The sequence below is a fragment of the Athene cunicularia genome (assembly GCF_003259725.1).
Source record: "Athene cunicularia isolate RWA chromosome 1 unlocalized genomic scaffold, athCun1 chr1_part2, whole genome shotgun sequence".
Classification (NCBI taxonomy): domain Eukaryota; kingdom Metazoa; phylum Chordata; class Aves; order Strigiformes; family Strigidae; genus Athene; species Athene cunicularia.
The window spans coordinates 4,075,109-4,094,149 of NW_020799092.1; the positions used below are offsets into that span (position 1 = coordinate 4,075,109).

The 19,041-nt window shown below is 36.6% G+C and overlaps 1 protein-coding gene across 12 annotated transcripts in view; it reads right to left on the minus strand.

The window, feature by feature from the left end:
• ATF7IP (activating transcription factor 7 interacting protein) overlaps positions 1 to 19,041 on the minus strand; it is a 108,476-nt gene that overhangs the window by 17,281 nt on the left and 72,154 nt on the right. For 6 of the 12 annotated variants that reach the window (XM_026868574.1, XM_026868572.1, XM_026868573.1 and 3 more), the window contains 4 exons: positions 18,764 to 18,852; positions 16,809 to 17,447; positions 15,129 to 15,196; positions 8,770 to 13,686 (listed from right to left, as the gene is read on the minus strand). In XM_026868574.1, coding sequence (XP_026724375.1) covers positions 12,241 to 13,686; positions 15,129 to 15,196; positions 16,809 to 17,447; positions 18,764 to 18,852 — 2,242 coding nt within the window. In that variant the 3' untranslated portion in view covers positions 8,770 to 12,240. Of the gene's footprint in view, positions 1 to 8,769; positions 13,687 to 15,128; positions 15,197 to 16,808; positions 17,448 to 18,763; positions 18,853 to 19,041 lie in introns of those variants that run through there. The other 6 variants (XM_026868582.1, XM_026868577.1, XM_026868578.1 and 3 more) reach the window with 2 other exon arrangements.

Genomic DNA, 19,041 nt, shown 5'->3' on the forward strand with positions numbered 1-19,041 from the left:
ACAAAAGCTGTGTCCAAATTATCTGTTACGGTATTTGGAGTGCCTGACACAACTAACCTCTTCATTATACATTATTACAACCCGATTTCTTGCCTTAAGTTCTGATTCTGCCACTGATTTAATTCTGCTACTAACCTACATGATACACAATTTGATTAAGTAATATCTAACTACTTAGGTTCACAGGCAATAGAAGGTCTTTGCTATACATTGAGAAACATCTTTCAGATTTATTAACCATGGAATTCTGTTGAGCAATTTTTATTTCAAAGACCTTCCAGCTTCAGTTTTCTTAGTATGATGATATGATCTATCCATGTGAAGCTTAACATAAAAGGCACATTTAAATTATCAATGATTATTTGATTAGCAGAAAGTCATGAGGAATTTCATTCCAACTTGGTAATTTTCCCAGTCAGCGATGTTTATTTTGAACTATGGCATGCTCTGCCAGGAGAAAGCAGATTGAAAAGTGGAGGGGGAGATTTATAAGGAACTGGAACACTAAGCTATTCACTTCTCCCCACTACAAAATACATTAGTCTGAAGTAATTTCAAATTTTCCTTCACAGGGATATCTAAATCCTTAGAAAAATACTCTGTATGAGTGCTAACTATTTTGCAGCCCTGCTTAACTGTGCCAGTCAAGAAAATTCTCTGAACTTCCAAGTCAGCAGGTGTCACTGCATGGATTTTTTTCATACTTTAGCATGTCTGGAAGGCCAAAATCTTGTGTTAGTTAAGCAGGCAACTATTAAATGATAAATCCAATCAGCCAATAAGGTCTCATATATATACTTCTCAGGAGGAGACCTTCTTGCAGTTAGCCATGATATTCACAGATCTGCAGGGCAGCGTTTTCAGTGGTGCTCTGTGGTACATCCCCCAGTCCTAGTTCCTGGGCATACATTTCAGCTCTCAAAGATGCTGTAGCCAACACAAACACACAAGTCCTGACTCCCCAGCCTTTCAATCTAGATTCCCCTAGTTCATTAAACATGCATCTCCCTTGAATGAAATTTAGGGGTACAGGAAAATTTAAAAAAATCCTGAAACACTGAAAAATGCTGCACATTGTGTTTCCTACCTAGGGGGCATCCCCACACAGAGCAGACTGCTAATTATGCCTGCCAAAAAGGTCAGGATTTTAACTATTCAGAGCACCCACCTACATTCAAAAGGAGAAGTATTAATTTCGATATCCTCTTAGTGTCGGCACACAGTTTTCAGATACTTGAAGGTATCTCAAATCCAGGAGAGAAAAGGGAGATTCAGGAAGAACTGGGAATCAGGTATTAGAAGACTGCTTCACACTACTTTCTCATGGTGAAATTAAGCATCTCTATGATCTCAGAGAGCAGCTTTATCACCCTATCCCAGATGCTTCTGGAGTATTGTCACTTACCACCTGAACGTTTAAGACCTACAAATGTAACTATTTGGAATCAACTCTGACAAAAAGCAAGTAATAATGGTTTTCAGAAAATCCTGTGTCCAACCCATCAAGCAAATAAACACAGCCTTTTGAGTATCATGACTATTTTACTCATAAATTCTCTCAGGGAAATTTTTGTTGCTACAAGGATTTGTGAAAACTCCAGTTTACAACACAGATATGTTTGAGGAAAAGATAAGAGAGAAAAAACCTGCTATTGCTTCTGTGAAAAGAACGGAATATGATTCTGAGGAGTCTGCCATGTCACACATCAGAATAGGACATTCAGATGTGCTGCTCTGAGTAAAATTAGAAACCACCTTAAGAAGGCCTGCAGCCCTGATGAAGGCAAAGGGAAGCCTGACATTGGACTTTCAGTTATGTATGAACAGTATTTACATTTATGTCAAAAACTGAAATAAGAGAACAAGTCTCTCAGCTCCTAATATTAGATTTCATCAAACATCTGGGCAGAAACTGGTGATGTAGAAAAGCAAAGACAAGGCACTCTGGTCCGCTACCAGTTTTCAGCTTTCTCCAAACACAGGAAGCCAAGAACCTGAACCTGCTTCAGCTGATCTCTGCAGAAGAGCAAGATGATGCAATCATAACACCTCTTAATCAGCACAGTCACACTAGTAAAATAATGAAAACCAAAACATGTCTGGTGGTTTAGTTCATATATTGCCTTGCAAGTCTGAGTAACAGAAGATTCAATTGCCTTACAATATCTAATAAGCTGGAACAGAAACAAAATAGTCACAGCAATACAAAGTGATCTCTACTCAAAGATTACTTATAAAACCCCCAAAGCAAACAAAACCACAACTCCCCAAACCACCATTTCATCATTTGTCAGAACCAGAGCACCAGTCTCCAAACAGACCAGAAACAGCACTTAAATCTTGATTGTTTACAACAGCATCTGGGTAGTTTCTAGTAGTCAAACAGAAAAAAGTTTACACTGAGATTTGAAAGAAATGTTAACTGCCAAACTACCTTTTCCATCCTTCTCACACAGATATCTTAATTCTTTAAACTGCACATATCTTCAGCCTTTAAACTGCAAGTTAGTACAAATCCTCTGAAATACTGCCATTCACACTACCATTTTGGACCTGTTTTACCCACAGCTGATGAGATTAACTGTACAACCTGGAAGAAGCAACATCATGAACTGAACCATCCAGTTAACCACAACTGTACCTGAGCTGTCTTAGTTTAAATCTTTCTCTGTTTTCATATAGCAGCCAGCAGTTTAACAATCTTCACCACAAAACAACGCAATGAAAAAATCAGATTAAAAATGGAATTAAAAATTACACCTAACAAACCCTACTCTGAAATGTCACAGTTTTAAAGATAAATGTGAAGAAAAATTTTAGGAAGAAAGCAAGAAAAATACAAGACTTCATCTTTTCTTGACTTCCTAATTTTAGTATAGCCACATCTTTATCCTTCATCTGGCTGGTGAACTTCCATTTGCAACTAAGATGTTTTGCATAAAAATGATGTGTCCTGTAACTGAACATTTCTTAATGAAATCTAATGTAGATCCAGCCCAAAAGATGCATGCAACTTCGAGTTGAAAAGCAAACACTAAGTGAAGTAGGGGAAGAGGACTGCAAAGTATGATCAAGAGGAGAAACAAAGGTGGAAAAAGGAAGCAGAAGGGGGAAAAAAAAGCAGCAGGGGAAAAGAGGATTACAAATCAAGCAGCAGCCGAGCACGCAACACCACAAATATGGAAGGATGGTGTGAGTGTACTGTGATGCTACTCTACTATTCTTATTCAGTGTTGTGTGTTCTTCCTGAAACAGCCAGCTAAGGAGAAGGCACTGCACATTTACAACCTTGATCTGTTTTGAAAAGTCTGTTCATTAAAGAAAATCTTGCCAAATTGCAGGCTCTCTGCCCCAGCTTCTTCAGTTTGCAAAGTCATGTTCACACTTAGTGCATTTACCGATATGTAATTATCCCTAGGCATGTTTGCATGCCAAATGCCCCAGGCAAGCATCTAACTTAGCAAGTGTGAAGGAAAAGTATTTTAATGCCAAGCACAACTTGGGAAACAGCAACTGAAAAACCCTAGAAGAGGGGCAAAACCAAGAGAGTAAATCCTCATCTGAGTGAAACCCACTAAGTCCTGAAACAGAGGCTAAGTCATAACCTCTTCTAAACACCTCTTTATTGGTTAAGCGCAAACTGTGCTAGTCTATGGAATATAAAATAATGAAAAGTATGTATAAAATGAACTGCAACTATTCATTTCGTTCATTTTTCTCAGTACCAGAAATTGGTATTTCTAAGTGTTCTGCTAGCTACAAAACTTTTACTGAAAAATTATATGTTCTAGTGATTCTTCCGAGTAACATTTTTTTTTTTTACCATGAATAGTACTAGAAGCAGACTTTGTTTTAATTTCTTACATAAAATCTCTATTCATATTATAGTAATTACACCTAAATTCAGGATTTTCTGCAAAGGACTGGTAAAAATGACTTATACTCAGAATTGCAGGCATTTTTTCACTGCATATACTATGACAACATAACATCTACTTTCTTCCAGTCCTAACCACCGATGACTTTTTAACAATTAAAGGAAGTGTTGAGAAATAGATGTACTGACAAAAAAGATATACTATTGGGAAAAGTGCTAGGAAAAAAGCAGTATTAATACAGTTTTCTTTGAAAAAGAAAATAATTATGCAGTGACTTTCTAGAACCAATGCCATATGGATATTACAGAAATATTTTAAAGTGTAACAGGAAAGGAGTTCTTAGAGGTAGTAAAAATCCTGGAACTTGTTAAAAATGCATAATTACAGTGAACAGGATTACCTGGATCTGAAGTCACATTTAAGATTTTCAGTAAAACCAATGTAAATGCTTTATAATCAAGAACTTTCTTCCTTCTTTTGGAAGACTGTCATTACATTCTGTGTATCAGAGTGCAATATCTAATAAGCTACACACCAGGAAATGGTAAATTAATCATGGGAAATCATTAAAGAGGTATAAAGGAATCAGCCTCGCATTAAAATGAAGTGCTCTCTGGTGTTGAAGTGATTCTGAAGCAGTTTCCTCATCTGCCTCTGGAAAAGTAGGGACATTGAGACAGGCTACTATCTTTTTATGTTTTTCCACATGCTAAGACCATTTCACACAGTTGTAAAATACACTGTAGTGGGAGAAAGAACATCACCTCAGTTTTGCTATTCTGCAATTTTTTCAGATCAGCACTGCTGCAAATTAGGTTGATTCATCATTGGTAATTTTAAAAAGAAAAAAGATAATAAAAAGGTGCGGGGTGGGAAGCTATTCCAGTTCTACGTGGAAAACAAATACAAGGAAGGAGACTGAATTTAATGGCCAAAGCACATACAGTAGACATGATGCTGGGAAAAGGAGGTATCTTCCACCATAACTACAAATCATGAAATTTAACACAGAAAGTAGTTAAAACATCATGGCATGTATATGTCAATGGCAAACTACTGAAGAAAACTGAAAGAGAAACCTCTAAAACTCAAACATCAAATGTTACCTGTTACATCATTTTGTGTAACAGCACACATACACGCCACATGTATCCCACCACACGAAAAACCAAAATGTTGGTATTTTGAAGAAAGTTCTGATTATGCACTTCACTATTCACATGAGACATATGACTAAAAAAAGGTTTTGGTATTATATAACGCCATGGTTCGGTTCATCACATAGAGATAACAATGTTATTCATTGTAATGCCACCTGCTTTTCATAAATGAACATTTCAGTATGTAAAAGTGAAAAATGAAGGGAAAAAAATGCGACAAAAAACCAAATGCAAAATAAAAATTAATTCCAGGGTAGTAAAAATTCTGAAGGTTACATGTGGCATACTGACACAGTGCAGACAATTTTATTATTGACAGTTTCTACAGTAATAAACCAGAAAAAATTCTGAGGGTTGTAGAACAGACAATGAAGCATCACACCACCACAATCATACACGACGCACCAAGGGCGTTATATAATAGCAAAATCAATCTTAAATATGGGGAGTGATGTTAAAAATATGTTCTGGGAATGGGGTGTGCATGGGGAGGGTGGTGATACTGTCTGTATGCATAATTATAAGGCTCATATTATGTTTTTAGTCATCCATATACAAAACTACAGATTTCAAGCACAGACTAAGCAGCTGTGAAAATAATTTTTTAAATACAGTTTTGATTATATTTCAGTCACTAACTGCTTCAATATCAGACTTATCACTCCTTAAATTATTTTTTCCAATTCAGTAACTCCCACAAAATGGAAGTAATTATTCTAACCTTGCAAAGCTGTCATGAAAATTTATTTGACAGGGTACAAACTACATTTGTCATCTGTTACCAAGATAAAAATGAAAACGATAATGCAGTAAAGTTAGCAGTTTACCAAGATTACAGTTTGCACAAAAAAAAAAAAATTCACAGGGCAGCAATACACGTTTTGGTAAGAGCATGGTTGCATACTTGTATAATACTCAAATATTATTGACTTTTACGTATTTCATTTACAAGATTGCTGTGTTCCCCCTACCCTTAATTGGTACTGTGCAACACTTCCTACAGAGCAAGCACGGAAAAAATGAATAACCAGTCTTGGTAACCCTTATGTATTATATAACCTCTAATTTCTTTGGTGCAAAGAGTAGACATTGGCTCTGCTAACCCTATTCTTAAAAATCACAGTTCAAGAAGGCTGAGAGACTGGTTGCCAGAAATTCTGTTCTTAGGCACTAGCAATCATAACTCCAACTAAAAGCCATAAAAGAACACTTGACACAATGCTTCCAAGTATTTCTCTACTGCTGTCATTTTGTTTTTCCTTAATCAAACAGTTAAAAGGGTATATAATAAACACATACATGCATGCATGCACACACACGTCTCCTCTTCCTTCTTACTCTTTTAAGGTGAAACATCTACCTTGTTTCCCCAAAGCCCAGTGACAGTTTCCCAACAGTATTATGCGGGATGGCCATCTTGGATGATGGAAGATCATCTTATTAATCAGTAAATACATTTATAGTACTTTTCAGATTAACTTAATGCAGCTTTTTAAGGGTATTGTCCATGTCTGGTGTAATAACATATTTAATTAGATTATTTTAATATCTCTCAATTTTTTTGCCCCGAATCACAAATTGAAGCCTACAAAACACAAGCATATTTACTCATTGAAAGCTGCTCTCAGTAACCGGGTGTGGTTTAAGTAACACAGATATGGTCTCAGGGAAAGACAAACAACTTTAGAAGTCATACAAGAATGGATTCACTTGGATTTTGCTCCCTGCAACAGGCACCCAATTCAACTACATAATGTCCTATGGGGAATTTTTCAATTATGTTTTAAATTCATTTTTATACTGTTTTGCTAACATATTTATAATTTAGGTTTCCAATTAGTCTCAGGTAAAGGTTCCACCTCACAGATGAGAGCTAATTGTATTTTAAACAGCACAAACATAACCCCAGGGTCAGAGACAAAAATCAAGTAGCCCATTTTACATATATAATTATGCATGTTTATTTTCAGTGACAAAACCATGAAACGCAAGGGAACATATTCATCAATAAAGCTTCAACAATATAGAATAGTTGCTTATAAATTGTAAGCTGACATATCTACTTTGTTCACATTGTTTCCCAACAGACATTCACAGAGTTTGTTACACATTGCAAAGTAAAGGGATAGAAGTTATAAATGTATTTTATTAACATTTTACCAGATGAATTTCCAATAGTCAGCAAAATAGCTTAAGTGAAACTGTTGTTCAACCAAACTAATCAAGGCATGTCAGAAACAATGGGAAATGGATAGGACAGTGGTGGATTGAAAAAAACAAAAGAAAAAAACCCAAACTAATATTAGCTGAAATGCACAGATGAAATTTAGACTGAAAAAAAGATTTACTCTGTAAGAGTATAAAGTGCACCTGGAGTGGAGAACAGGGAAGAAAATACTATTCACCTGACCTGGTGCTTTAATAAAAACAACATAATCATTCTTGAACAGATTGACTTTATGCCAGCCATTTTTAACACATCCAACCCCATTCAAATTTTTTCACTGTTATTATATGTCACAATGTAATAAAAGCTGCTTTCACAGATTCTCTCAGCATACCATAGCTGTATTTATATATATATATATATATATATAAATCCTGTATCTATAAGTGGGATTCATAATAAAATACTTTAAAATCATTCTAAAGATCTGTTATATAATTACAAATGGCTTTGCCTCTGTAACAATAATATTTACCTCAATACATTAAAAGTACTTGTCACGTCTTCAGAAATGCAATCCTAGCACCTGAGGCACTGGAATGGCCATTGGTAAAATGACTGGGACTGAGTAACAACTCTTGAATTTCTGTGTACGCAGGAAAAAGTTGATGTTGAGAGACTAACACAAACACAGTAAGATGCCCCTCTCCCACATCCCTGTGGCCATTCCTTTTGGAGGAAGAATCAGAGGAAGGCTGAAAAAGGAGAAGCAGTCATACAGCAAAATCATACGTCCAAAGCTGCTTATTGAGAACTTTGACTATACTGACCTTAACAGTATGGAACTATTGAGAAGCTGTACACTTCAGGATAACCAAAGAGATATATCAGACTAAAAACACAACAAAGACAGGAACATGTTCCATTTCAACACATCCTTCCAATGTCTTCAGGATTTGACACTGTGCACAATGGAGCTCTTCAGGGAGCACAGAGAAGGTGCATACAGTGAAGAACATTTTATCTCCCACACTGTAGAACACAGTACCTTACAGTAGGGATGAATTACTTAGATATCAATAAAAGAATAAAGAATTAAACATACTGTAAGATACTGTGCCAAAATAAAAAATAGGTTACTCCTTGAAGTAACAGCAGAGATTTCCAAACTTACCAGGAAAAAGCAAAGAAACCCATGAATTCTAGGTTTCAGCACCAGTACCAAAGCCTCATTATGAAAATGAGATGCAAAGCTAAATATATGAATATATTATATAAGCTTCCAGTCATTCCCCTCTGTTTTCAGAGTCATCACCAACAAGGAAAATGGAATTTAATCAATAACATGACAGCTATTATTAAAAAAATTAGTTCAAGTTGGTTTAATTAAGGCTAAGTGCTTTTTTTTTTTTTTTTTTCCCCCAAATGAAATGTTCTTATTTTAGGAAAAGATCTAATTAGAAAATTCAGGAGTGAAAGATTTTAAATTTCTTTCAAAGTGAATCTGTTATGGTCAGATTTTTAAAGTTAATAGTATATTTTTATTAATAATTTTGTATTAAGTTTACACAAACTGTACTTAACCTGTTGGTCCACCAACACGGTTCACCTATAATGAAATTATAATGGAAAGGGAACAAAAAACCACTCCAAAGTGAAACTCAATTATCCTGCTGTTTGAGGTTCTCTGCTGATACTGCCACTGAGGAGTCCAATTCATGTCCATTTTGATAGAACTCATGATGTTCACACAGCATAATCTATACTGCAATGGACAGGATTGACTTGAAATTTTAGCTCACAGTTTAAACAGAAGCAAACAAAAAAGGAAGACCCCCTGTTCCCCATATTACACATAGCCAAAGTTAACTTTACAAAAGCAGCAGAACACCCATTCTGTTTGCCTACTTCAGCTTTTCTAGAAAGGAAATACATGTAGGAAAGATTCATGTAACACTTTGGATGGGAGGGGGAACAGGAGAAAGATTTTTCTGTTCTGGAAGGTTAGAAATATGTTCTATTAATCAGAATTAATTAAAGTATTAGTGGAAAGCTTAGTGAACACCGACTCCAGCTCTTGTGAAGCAGTAATACTTCCAGCCCAAACCAGGAATGCTTTTTCTCATTTTCAAAAAAAATTTTTCTCAAATATAAAAAGCTAGCAATACTGCAGTCAGTAGCTTTGAAGTATCAGGTTCAAACTGAAGGTAGTAAAAGGATATTGTATAGTTGGTGCCAGCAGAATTAGAATTTAACAAATGAGAAGCCAGAAATACCCAACTATGAGACCACAAAATGGAAGTCATCAGAAACCAAATGATATTTTAAAACAAAGAGACATGCCTAGATTGGCCAAAAGAGTCTCTTTTTAATTTTAAATCACCAACTAGATTTGTGTTAAGGAATAAAACAAACAGCAATATGCTGTTACAGTAAGTTACCTAGATGCAGTTAGGACCAGAGCAGGGCATGTGGTCAGTATGACCACACTATGCAGCAAGAGGGAACAAAAAAGAATCATCTCCTGGCAAAATACTTTTCTTGTTTCTGCAGGATAAATGTTCAACGCCAGTATGCTGGAAGAAGCAACGACCTGAGACTAAGGCAGGAATATTTATAATTTTTTAATAATATATAGCCATTTTGGTGAAAGTTTAGAGTAAATCTCTTCAAACAAGAAATTAAATATACCAGACTGCCTGAATTCTGACTTCTATAAATCCCTAAAATTTGGAAATCGAAGTTACTCTACAATATCCTGGAACAAGTTACTGCACATCTCTATATTCAGAGAACTGTTTGCCCTTCATTTTTTCAACTTTTCTTCTTTCTAGTCATTAGAAAGGATTACTTTTTTTACCATTTCCATTTGATTTACTTGAGGCTCTACAAAATTATAATCCTGAATTAATTATTTCCTTCCTATAGTCATTGATGTCTTAAGTTAATGCTGCAACTAAGGAAGTGTAGGATTGTGCAGAGGTAATTTTTATATTAACAATTATATTGGATCAACTAGCTCAATCATTATAACAACAGCAAATTAAAGTGACTGTAAACACAATACGTAAAATGAATATAGCACTTTCAAAACCTTTTAATCTTTTAACATGATCCATCAGAAAAATGCTGTGCTGGTCTTACACTTTGGAAAACTGTTGCAGTAAGCATGAATAACCTACCCAAGGCCACAAAGATAAACATTATCAGCCAAGATAAGAACTCCAAAGTTCAGGCATCAAGTCCTCTGTTCAGACTACAACAAAGATAAATCTCATCTGATATTTGAAAGCCTTTCCTAGCAAGGAAGTTCTCACAGTATTAAGTTTATCATGGTCAATTTGTTATTTCAGCAGGGATTTTTCTGTGTTTTGTCCACTGCTGAGCAGTGACAATGAACTGTTCCAGAGAAGTCCCTAGTGTGATAAAACTGTGTGCCTGAGCATGTGTACACACACACACACACACTTCAAAAGGATGAATTCATTATATTAACTGAACGAAATAAGAATGGAAAACTGTTTTAGATGCTACACTGCTTCTTCTTCCAAAGTGGACCTACTATAATTTGATTAACAGTTTTCAATTTTTATTTACAGTAAGATCTCTCGATGTGACAGAATCTCTGATGAAAATTCTGGCACAAAATAGCAGAGACAGACCGTGAGTTAAGATCCTCAAGTGTGTTTTATTAAAAATGAACTATGGCTAGCCCTCCTAATTTGTAATCTTTTTTCCTTAAAGAGCCTTTTAAATTACAATTTATTTTTTCTGACAAAATTCATATCCACTATCCCGAGAACTTCCAAACTGTAAAAATCTCCTATGGAAAATGTAATGATAGGATCAGTTTACTATAGTGAACTAATCTAAGGAAGTTAAAACCAAAAATACTATTTGGATAGGGTTTAGAGAAGAACAGGATGCGCTTCTTGTGAATTATACTATGCTGACAAAGATTATACTGACTTATTGAAGTTGTTCTTTACTGTGAGGGTGGTAAGACAGTGGAACAGGTTGCCCAGAGAGGTTGTGGATGCCCCTTCCCTAAAAGTGTTCAAAGCCAGGGTGGATGGGGCTTTCAGTATCCTGGTCTAGTGAAAGGCGTCCCTGCCCATGGCAGAGGGGTTGGAACTAGATGATCTTGTAAGGTCCCTTCCAACCCAAACCCCTCCATGATTCTGTGATTCTATACTGCAAACACAATGTGAAATGTAATGGAAGGGGTAGGTGAGAGGAAATACAAAAAAAGCCTCTCACAAGGTAAGCACGTACAGAGACAACACTTCAACTCTAATCACTTGTCATCTAAGCAACAATCCTCAACTCATTTCATGCACAATTAAAGAGATCTCAATTTTAATATAATTTGTTTCAAATAGTGCCTTTGGAGAGCAGAATGACTGAAAACTTAGCCAGAAATATTAAACAGGAAAAGGAAAGACCTGCAATACAAATCTGTAGCTCACAAAGAAAATAAATTTAGAAGGTTTAAAAAAAGGCACAATCCTCTGTAGGTCCAATAACAATATGAACAGAGAAGGTGACAGTGGTCAAGCAATTCCAGGTGTTTTCATGCATATGTATATATTTGTAGTGTATCTGTGTCTACTTCATTCAGCTTCTACTTTCTTCGTGCTCTTCAGTAATCAAGTATTTGATTTGTAAGATGCTACATTAGTGCCAGCAGGCACAAAATGGTATAATAAATACACTCTTCACAAAATATAAAATCCATGCACTTAGTGAAGAAAGTGTAGCTCTTCAGCTAAGTGGAAATCAGTATCTTCCTTTCATTTTTTAAAATAGCTCTGCTCAGCCACTTAAAGAGTCCCAGCTGCCACAGAAAGTCATACAAACTCCAAGCCCTGCTCTGTTAAAAGTTTCTGTTCCATAGCTCACTTCAGGAGTGCGAACAGGATACTTCTTGCTGAACTAGACCATAAGAAATTTCCTTAGTAGACCAAGTGAAAAAACAAATCTGATATTTTACCATTTCAGCAATTCATTTGAAATCAGTTCTATTACAGAAGCATCAAGTCATTGGTTCTTGTTTTATCACACGCTTTATAAAGACAGGTTCATTACAACAGCCTTGAAGGGGACTGGCAGTTAGGTTCCCACTGGCCATGTTCTTGGGGAGAAATACCTTGGAAGAACTGTGGCTCAACAGGATGGGGCTTTTGGAATTCAAAGCCAAGTGTCCCTCAGGGACTAAAGTCACAGAATTAGTGCCAGGTGGCACAAGAGATTTCTTAGGGAATAAAATTTTGCTTTGTTCTAGAACAACATGGTTTACGGAAGAAGTGGAGGCACCAGACAGTGATTCTTTTATCACTTCATTTGGAATCTTGCTATATAGGTAATTGGGGGTGTTATTCTCCATTATATCTGACCAGGCCCTGTAGCGAACTTCCGCAGCTCCCCAGTAGTGTCTAATAGCAGACTCAGAGCGATGGCCTGTCACTGCCATTATTTCTCTAGGCCCCAGTCCTGCTTCACACAGTAGTTGGATGGTGGTAGTTCGGAGAGAATGATTGGTGTATCGCTGAGACAGCCTGGCTGCCACGCTTATCCTGGGCATCATGGTACCCAGGTAGTTCACACCCATTGGTTCTCTTTTGTACCAGACAGGCTGTTCTTGCATTTGTTCTGACGTTAGCTTTAAAGGATGCAGGTAAAAGGCAGGGGGCTCCGGAGGCAACTTAGACAAATAAAGCTCCAAGGAAAAAACAGGACAGTTTGGGTCCCCTGGCATATCATACATTTTACCCATTTTATGAGGATCTTCTCCATTTTTCCCTTTGCCAGGATACCTAAACATAGCGTATCGACGCCCATTCTTGTCCTTCTCAACAACAAAAGCATCTGGAGCCAGATCTCTTAAAATTTCCCTCCCTCGTTTGGCAAAATGCAACTGCAAATCAAACCACACCTTGTTGACGAGTGCCAGTGGACTGTGCAATCCCAGCACACCAGATTGTTTAATCTTACGCAAGTCCTCAGCAGCTATAGGAGGATGGTGGTGAGTCTCATCCTTTCCCTGCATGCGCAGCATCTTCAGCACACTCACAAATACCATGTTTGCACTAGCAAACTCTTTGTCCTTCATTAAGCAAATCTGACGATTATAAGGTGGCATTTTGAGATGCCGGTTTAAGCCAGCACGCATTGACTTGTAGCTTGCCACACTGTAGGTATTTCCATCATGATTTCTTATTGTGTAATAAAACTCTCTTAAGATATCATTGAGTTCACTTACTGGGACCAATTCAAAGCTAGGATCCTTGCCATTTTTGGCCAGCCATTGTTTTAATAGGTTAGCTGCCCAGCCAGTCTGCTTGTGGGTGTTTTTGATGCTCTTAGCATCCTCTTCCTCTTCCTCCAAGCCAAAGAGGACATCCTCAGGGAAGTTAAAATTCGTCTGTGCTGCTTCTACCGCTTCTTTATTTTCTGATGAAGTCTCTTCCTGTTTCAACTGCTTTTCGAAACAATTGATCAAAGTTGTACCATCAAATATGCCACAGGTATACGGCACACAGCGAACTACTTTTTGATCTGAGAGCTGTGAAGTGCGGAGTAATACATAATATTTTGGATTTTATGTAACAAAAAGCAGGTGGCATTAACTGGATTTTTCAAATGGCATGTCAATTCCATACCTCACTAGCCAATTAAAATGCATCAGGTCCTTCTTTATTAACCATGGCATTACACATGCTTTAACTTATTTGACTGAAAGCAAACCTAGAAAACACTGTAACATAAGACTGAAAACCGGAAAGCATCATGTGTCTTACTTCCCTCCTCCTTGCTCACCTTCCATTGCTAAATATCACTATTACACACAGTCTGTTTTTCCAAAATCTTTTCCGGGTTTCAGGCTCTACCGAAGACGAAAAATTCCAAAATATGCATCTTATACTGAAAATTAAATCTTAAAACCATACATCTGAAATCCATTCTGGTACTGAATTTACTACATATCAAGTACTGACAAATGTTTTAATAGCTATAATCCACAGGTATCTTTGAAAAATGAAGTTGCAAACAACCATTCTTTATGAAATGCCTTAATAAAAAGGTAGCGAGGCACAGTTCATAATACTGATTATCTTTGCCAGACTATTTCTGACAGGTGAAAACCAGAATCTTGTCCAGTATATTTTCTTCTTGTTTTGAAATACAATTCAGATTTAACTGTACACTGAAATACTATTAAATATGGAAATTTTGGCTAGAACAAATCAGTTTTTTTCCTCTTAATAAAATGGCTTCCAGTTAACAGCAATGTAAGTAGGAGGTGCTTCGTGAAAGATCAGTATACAGAAAGAAAACTAATTATACATAATTGTAAACCGCTTAATTTCAACCTTAAATTTCAAAGCAACTTCAACAAATTTTAGATAAGGAATCCAGAATAACTGCAAGTTCTCCTTTGTCATGAAGTAGTTATTCCTGAAGAAAGTTTCTTTTCCCCTTTTTTTTTTTCCCTAGGACACATGGCAATGAAATATTAGAACTCAAATTCTTATTAACTTCTGGATTAGTGTGGAAATGAGAGCGCTGCAATAATTTACAAAATATTTGTCACTTTAAGTTCAAGCCCTTCAGACAAAAACTGGGCACGGTCTTCTTTTCTATGTTAGGTCTGTTTTATCAGACAAGTTTTCGGTGTACTCCTGAATTACTGACTCATCTACTTACACAAACCCCACAAGAAAACTTCTGAAAAGATTATCAGAAGCTCATGCTCCAAGTAATACTCAGGATCAGAAGAAGAAAAATACAAATGGACAGAAACTAGAAAGGATGGCACAAAAAAGAAACTAAAATTGTTTCATTATGAGCAATAAAGGCAAAGAACTTTTCTCCTGTGGATTGTAACTTTAAAATTTTATATAGAAACAGTCAACAACCTACCTGTGTTGTTCCCTCAGCAGTTCGCTTGTTTGCCGAAGTATCTGTTGGTGGCTTGCTTGCCTGGTTTTCTGAGGGGTCAAGAAATTGTTCATTTGCAGTATCTAGTCAGTACTACGTACTGTTATTGACTATACAAATTTGGAGGTAATATTTGAAAATCTTTGAAACTAAACATTCAGTATGTGGCACATTTAACATTTTTCAGCCCTAATTTTCTATTGAAGTATTCGAGCTAGATTACTATCATTTTTTCACAGGAAACAGAAGATATGGAAAGGCAAAATGACACTTTCCAGCCTAGAAGCAGTATATGTTCCCTTCCCTCAAAGTCTGACACTGTATTCAAAATATTTTATAGACAATTCCCTTGCCTATCTGAGGACAAAGCATAACTTCAATTCTGTTGGAGCTGACAAAACCCATCTCCTCCCTCTGTATGTAAACTAGCAAGATATTAAACTGAAAAAAATTATAATTATTGAACATTTTTATACAAGAAATTGACTGAACAACAGATGGTTAAACAGACTGCAAAACACGTAACTGGAACAAATTGTGCAGGGAGACCGAGTATTTTTATTAGCTCAGCCAAATGTATATCTAAAGTAGTAACTTAAGCAGAAGGTGCCTGAACATTTGATGTAAACATTTAAATCCAAATTCTCTGTTTTCGTTCCTTTTCATTTTAACCAGAGCTTATCAGCAACAGTGCTGGCCTACAGTTGTGTTTCAGTTCTGGTGAGAAAACTACTAGGGTATATGCTAAGGCTATGTGAACTGCATAGAGAGAGAGATAAATTTTTTGGACACGTAGGCCCTTCCTTTGGTCACTGTGCCCGATCTGTCACAACTCCTTTTTGTCTTGTGTTACATCATTATATTAATTCTAGAGCTAAAAATCAAAACAAAGCCTGTAACCATCCAGCTCTGTGGAAGACATATTTTAACCTAGGTAACTCAAAGATGAGAAAATGAAATAAAACTAGTTCTGGTGTCAAGCTCTGCTTGAGTTCATTTTAACCTTATATTGTACCAATGAGAAACTCACTATAATTCCAACTGACTTGGAAAAGAATTTTCAAGGTATGTAAAATCAGAAATGCAGAGAATCATCATGTCATGGCCAAAGAGGGAGAGAAAGTATTTTAAAATAGTTAATCTAGATACTGTTTGAACTTTCATTGTGTTCGAAGACTTTATATTAAATACAGTAAATGTACTTTGCAACTAGGTTAGCATTCTGTTGCTTTTTTCCTCCCCCTATTTTGTTTACTTTTAAGTGCTGTGAAAATTACATTAATTATTATACTTTCGTTTCAGTATGTCTTTGCTTAGAAAGGAAGCCAGATTATTTTGGGAAGCTCTATTAAAAATAAATACCAAGTTGTTAATGGTAGGAGTTTCTGACTTCATGCTAGGAATGATATAAATCAAGTTATAAATAAAACAAAGTTTACAGAGCCACACTGCTGACTTCTAAGTAGAGATTATTTTCAACAATGGCTGAAACATATCTATGAGAGAGATGATTTTTATCTTGACAATTTCAATAGAAAGGCAACCCAGAAGAAACATCTCAGTAAAATGCACTAACAAACAAATTTCCACTGGAGGACAGTTTTGTGTTTCCCTCTGACAATTATTTTCCTTCCCCAGTGTCAACATTCAAACACAACTTACCAACTCGGGGTGCTGTAATGGTGGGTGGTTCAATAGGAGTTGTACTACTAAATGCAGAGAGGGGAATCTTCATCTGTAAGGGGGCTCGACTGCTGGTAGCATTATAAAGTCCTGGAGTACCCACTGTGGGCAAAGAAGTCCTTGTGGCCTGGGCAACAGGATGTGCAGCAGAAACAGCCTGTACTGCCAACGTTGTGCCTACTGATCCAGCACTGGCTGGAGAGTTCCTCTGTGTACCAGGACTGGGCACAGATGGGCTGTTATTTGGTTTAGGTGGGTTAGTTGATGCCAAAGATACTGTAGTTTTGGTAAGGCTACCAACTGTAGATGAGCTTTGTACAGATATAAATTCAACGTTGCCTGACTGTTGGTTAGTGACCAAGGTCCCTGTGTGACCTTGCAGGATCTGAGGCTGGGATGACACTGCAACAGGTACGTGTAAGATTACGGGCAAAGACTGCAATGAGACAGACACCGATGGAGTGCTGCCACTGGGCAGTTGGTTAGTGCCTACAACTGTAGCTGTATTAGCTGTAGGAAGAACTGTTGTTGTCAAAGAGCTGGTGGAGGTCATTGGAGCCTGAGGCTTAGGAAGTCCACTGACAACTGCTGGAGGAACAGCAAGACTGGAAGCTGGCACTGCATCCAAAAAAGGGGAAAAAAAAAATTAAGTATTTGAACGAAGTGGGAAGTTTCACTCCAACACAACAGATGGAAACGATTTACAACAAGAGTGGCAAGTCACTGGAACAGGTTGTCCAGAGAAGTAATGAATGCCCTATCAATCTAAGTGTTTGAAGTCAGGCTGGATGGGGCTTTGAGCAACCTGATCTAGTGGAAGATGTCCTGACCCATGGCAGGGGGATTGGACTAGATGATCTTTAATGGTCCTTTTCAATCCAAAGCATCCTATGAAAAATATGGTTTATGATTAACTTTTTTGCAAAGAAAGGCTATAGATAGTGATTTTCTGTTGTACACTCTGATATTCAATGGCTTAAAGATGCAGTCAATACTGTATTTCTGTTTGAAAGAACTATATATAAATGGCAAAAAATTAAGATATATAAAGAACTATGACATCAACAGGCTTGAAGAAAGCTTCAAGATTTAACTGTTGAAAACATGAAATACAGCATCTTAAACACACATTACAAAAATGGTAGAACAACTGGTCCTTAAGAAAAAACACGAAAAGAAAAACTAAGCCAGTTATGACTGACTTGCTTTGTACAGGTAGGACTTTGTATCCAGAAGGTTCTACTGAAACCAAGGATTGATGTGTCAGAAAAAATACTCACTTTTATGCAACATAATTTCATGATTAAATCTAAAGGTCAGGAGCATAATACACTACAGAAAGCCAGTATATGCCTACTATGAGATGATTCTGTGGAAAATATTCAGCATTCAATATTAAGTAAACTATTTTTAAAACAAATGATGGTGCGACTACAATGAATGTAATTAATAGTGAGTTTGATTCTACATTCCCTATAAAATTCTAATCTAGAAATTAAATTTTTCAACTTGATTCCCTTAAGAAATGGGGCTTATTACTTCTGCTCGTTCCCCACTTATCTTCCCCCCTCTACCTAATGGCTACAGAATTTATTAGCATCCTACTATGATCGAGTACAAAAAAAATGGTCTGTTAGCCACGTGTTTCACTTCTCTGCAGCTGAGAGACTGCAAGTTTTGCTGTCATACCAAGCAAGCAGCCTGCTGAAGTACCTAGTTTACCCACATGTTCTGGTTGACCATATCACCACTTTTTTTTCTTACCTGGTAAGTACACTATACAAATATAAACTGGGAATGTGGTAGGGAGCTAAAAATAATGATTTTTGATGTCAGCAAAAGGAAGTCATAAACCCCAGTTTTGTTCTGTTCTGTTAATGGAAAGCAGTAAAACTTTTAAGAAGTGTGTTTATAGTCCATAGGCAGTTTCTTACCTGCATTCACAGTGGCTTGAAAAGTCGCTGGTGTGCTCTCACCTACACTCCTCTTCGACTCCAGCATCTGCCTCACTGTGCCAGCATTTCTATGGAACAAAATTTCAGTTAGCATTTCTCAATGAGCCACACCTGGTATTATTATGAACAGCACAATGATGAAAAAAATCCCTTATTTTACAACTATTCTTTTCATTGCAAATTTTCTAAACCCATTTATTTTCTGCCCCTCATGCAAATTAACTTTGGATATTCCCATAGTAAAAAAAAGCATAATT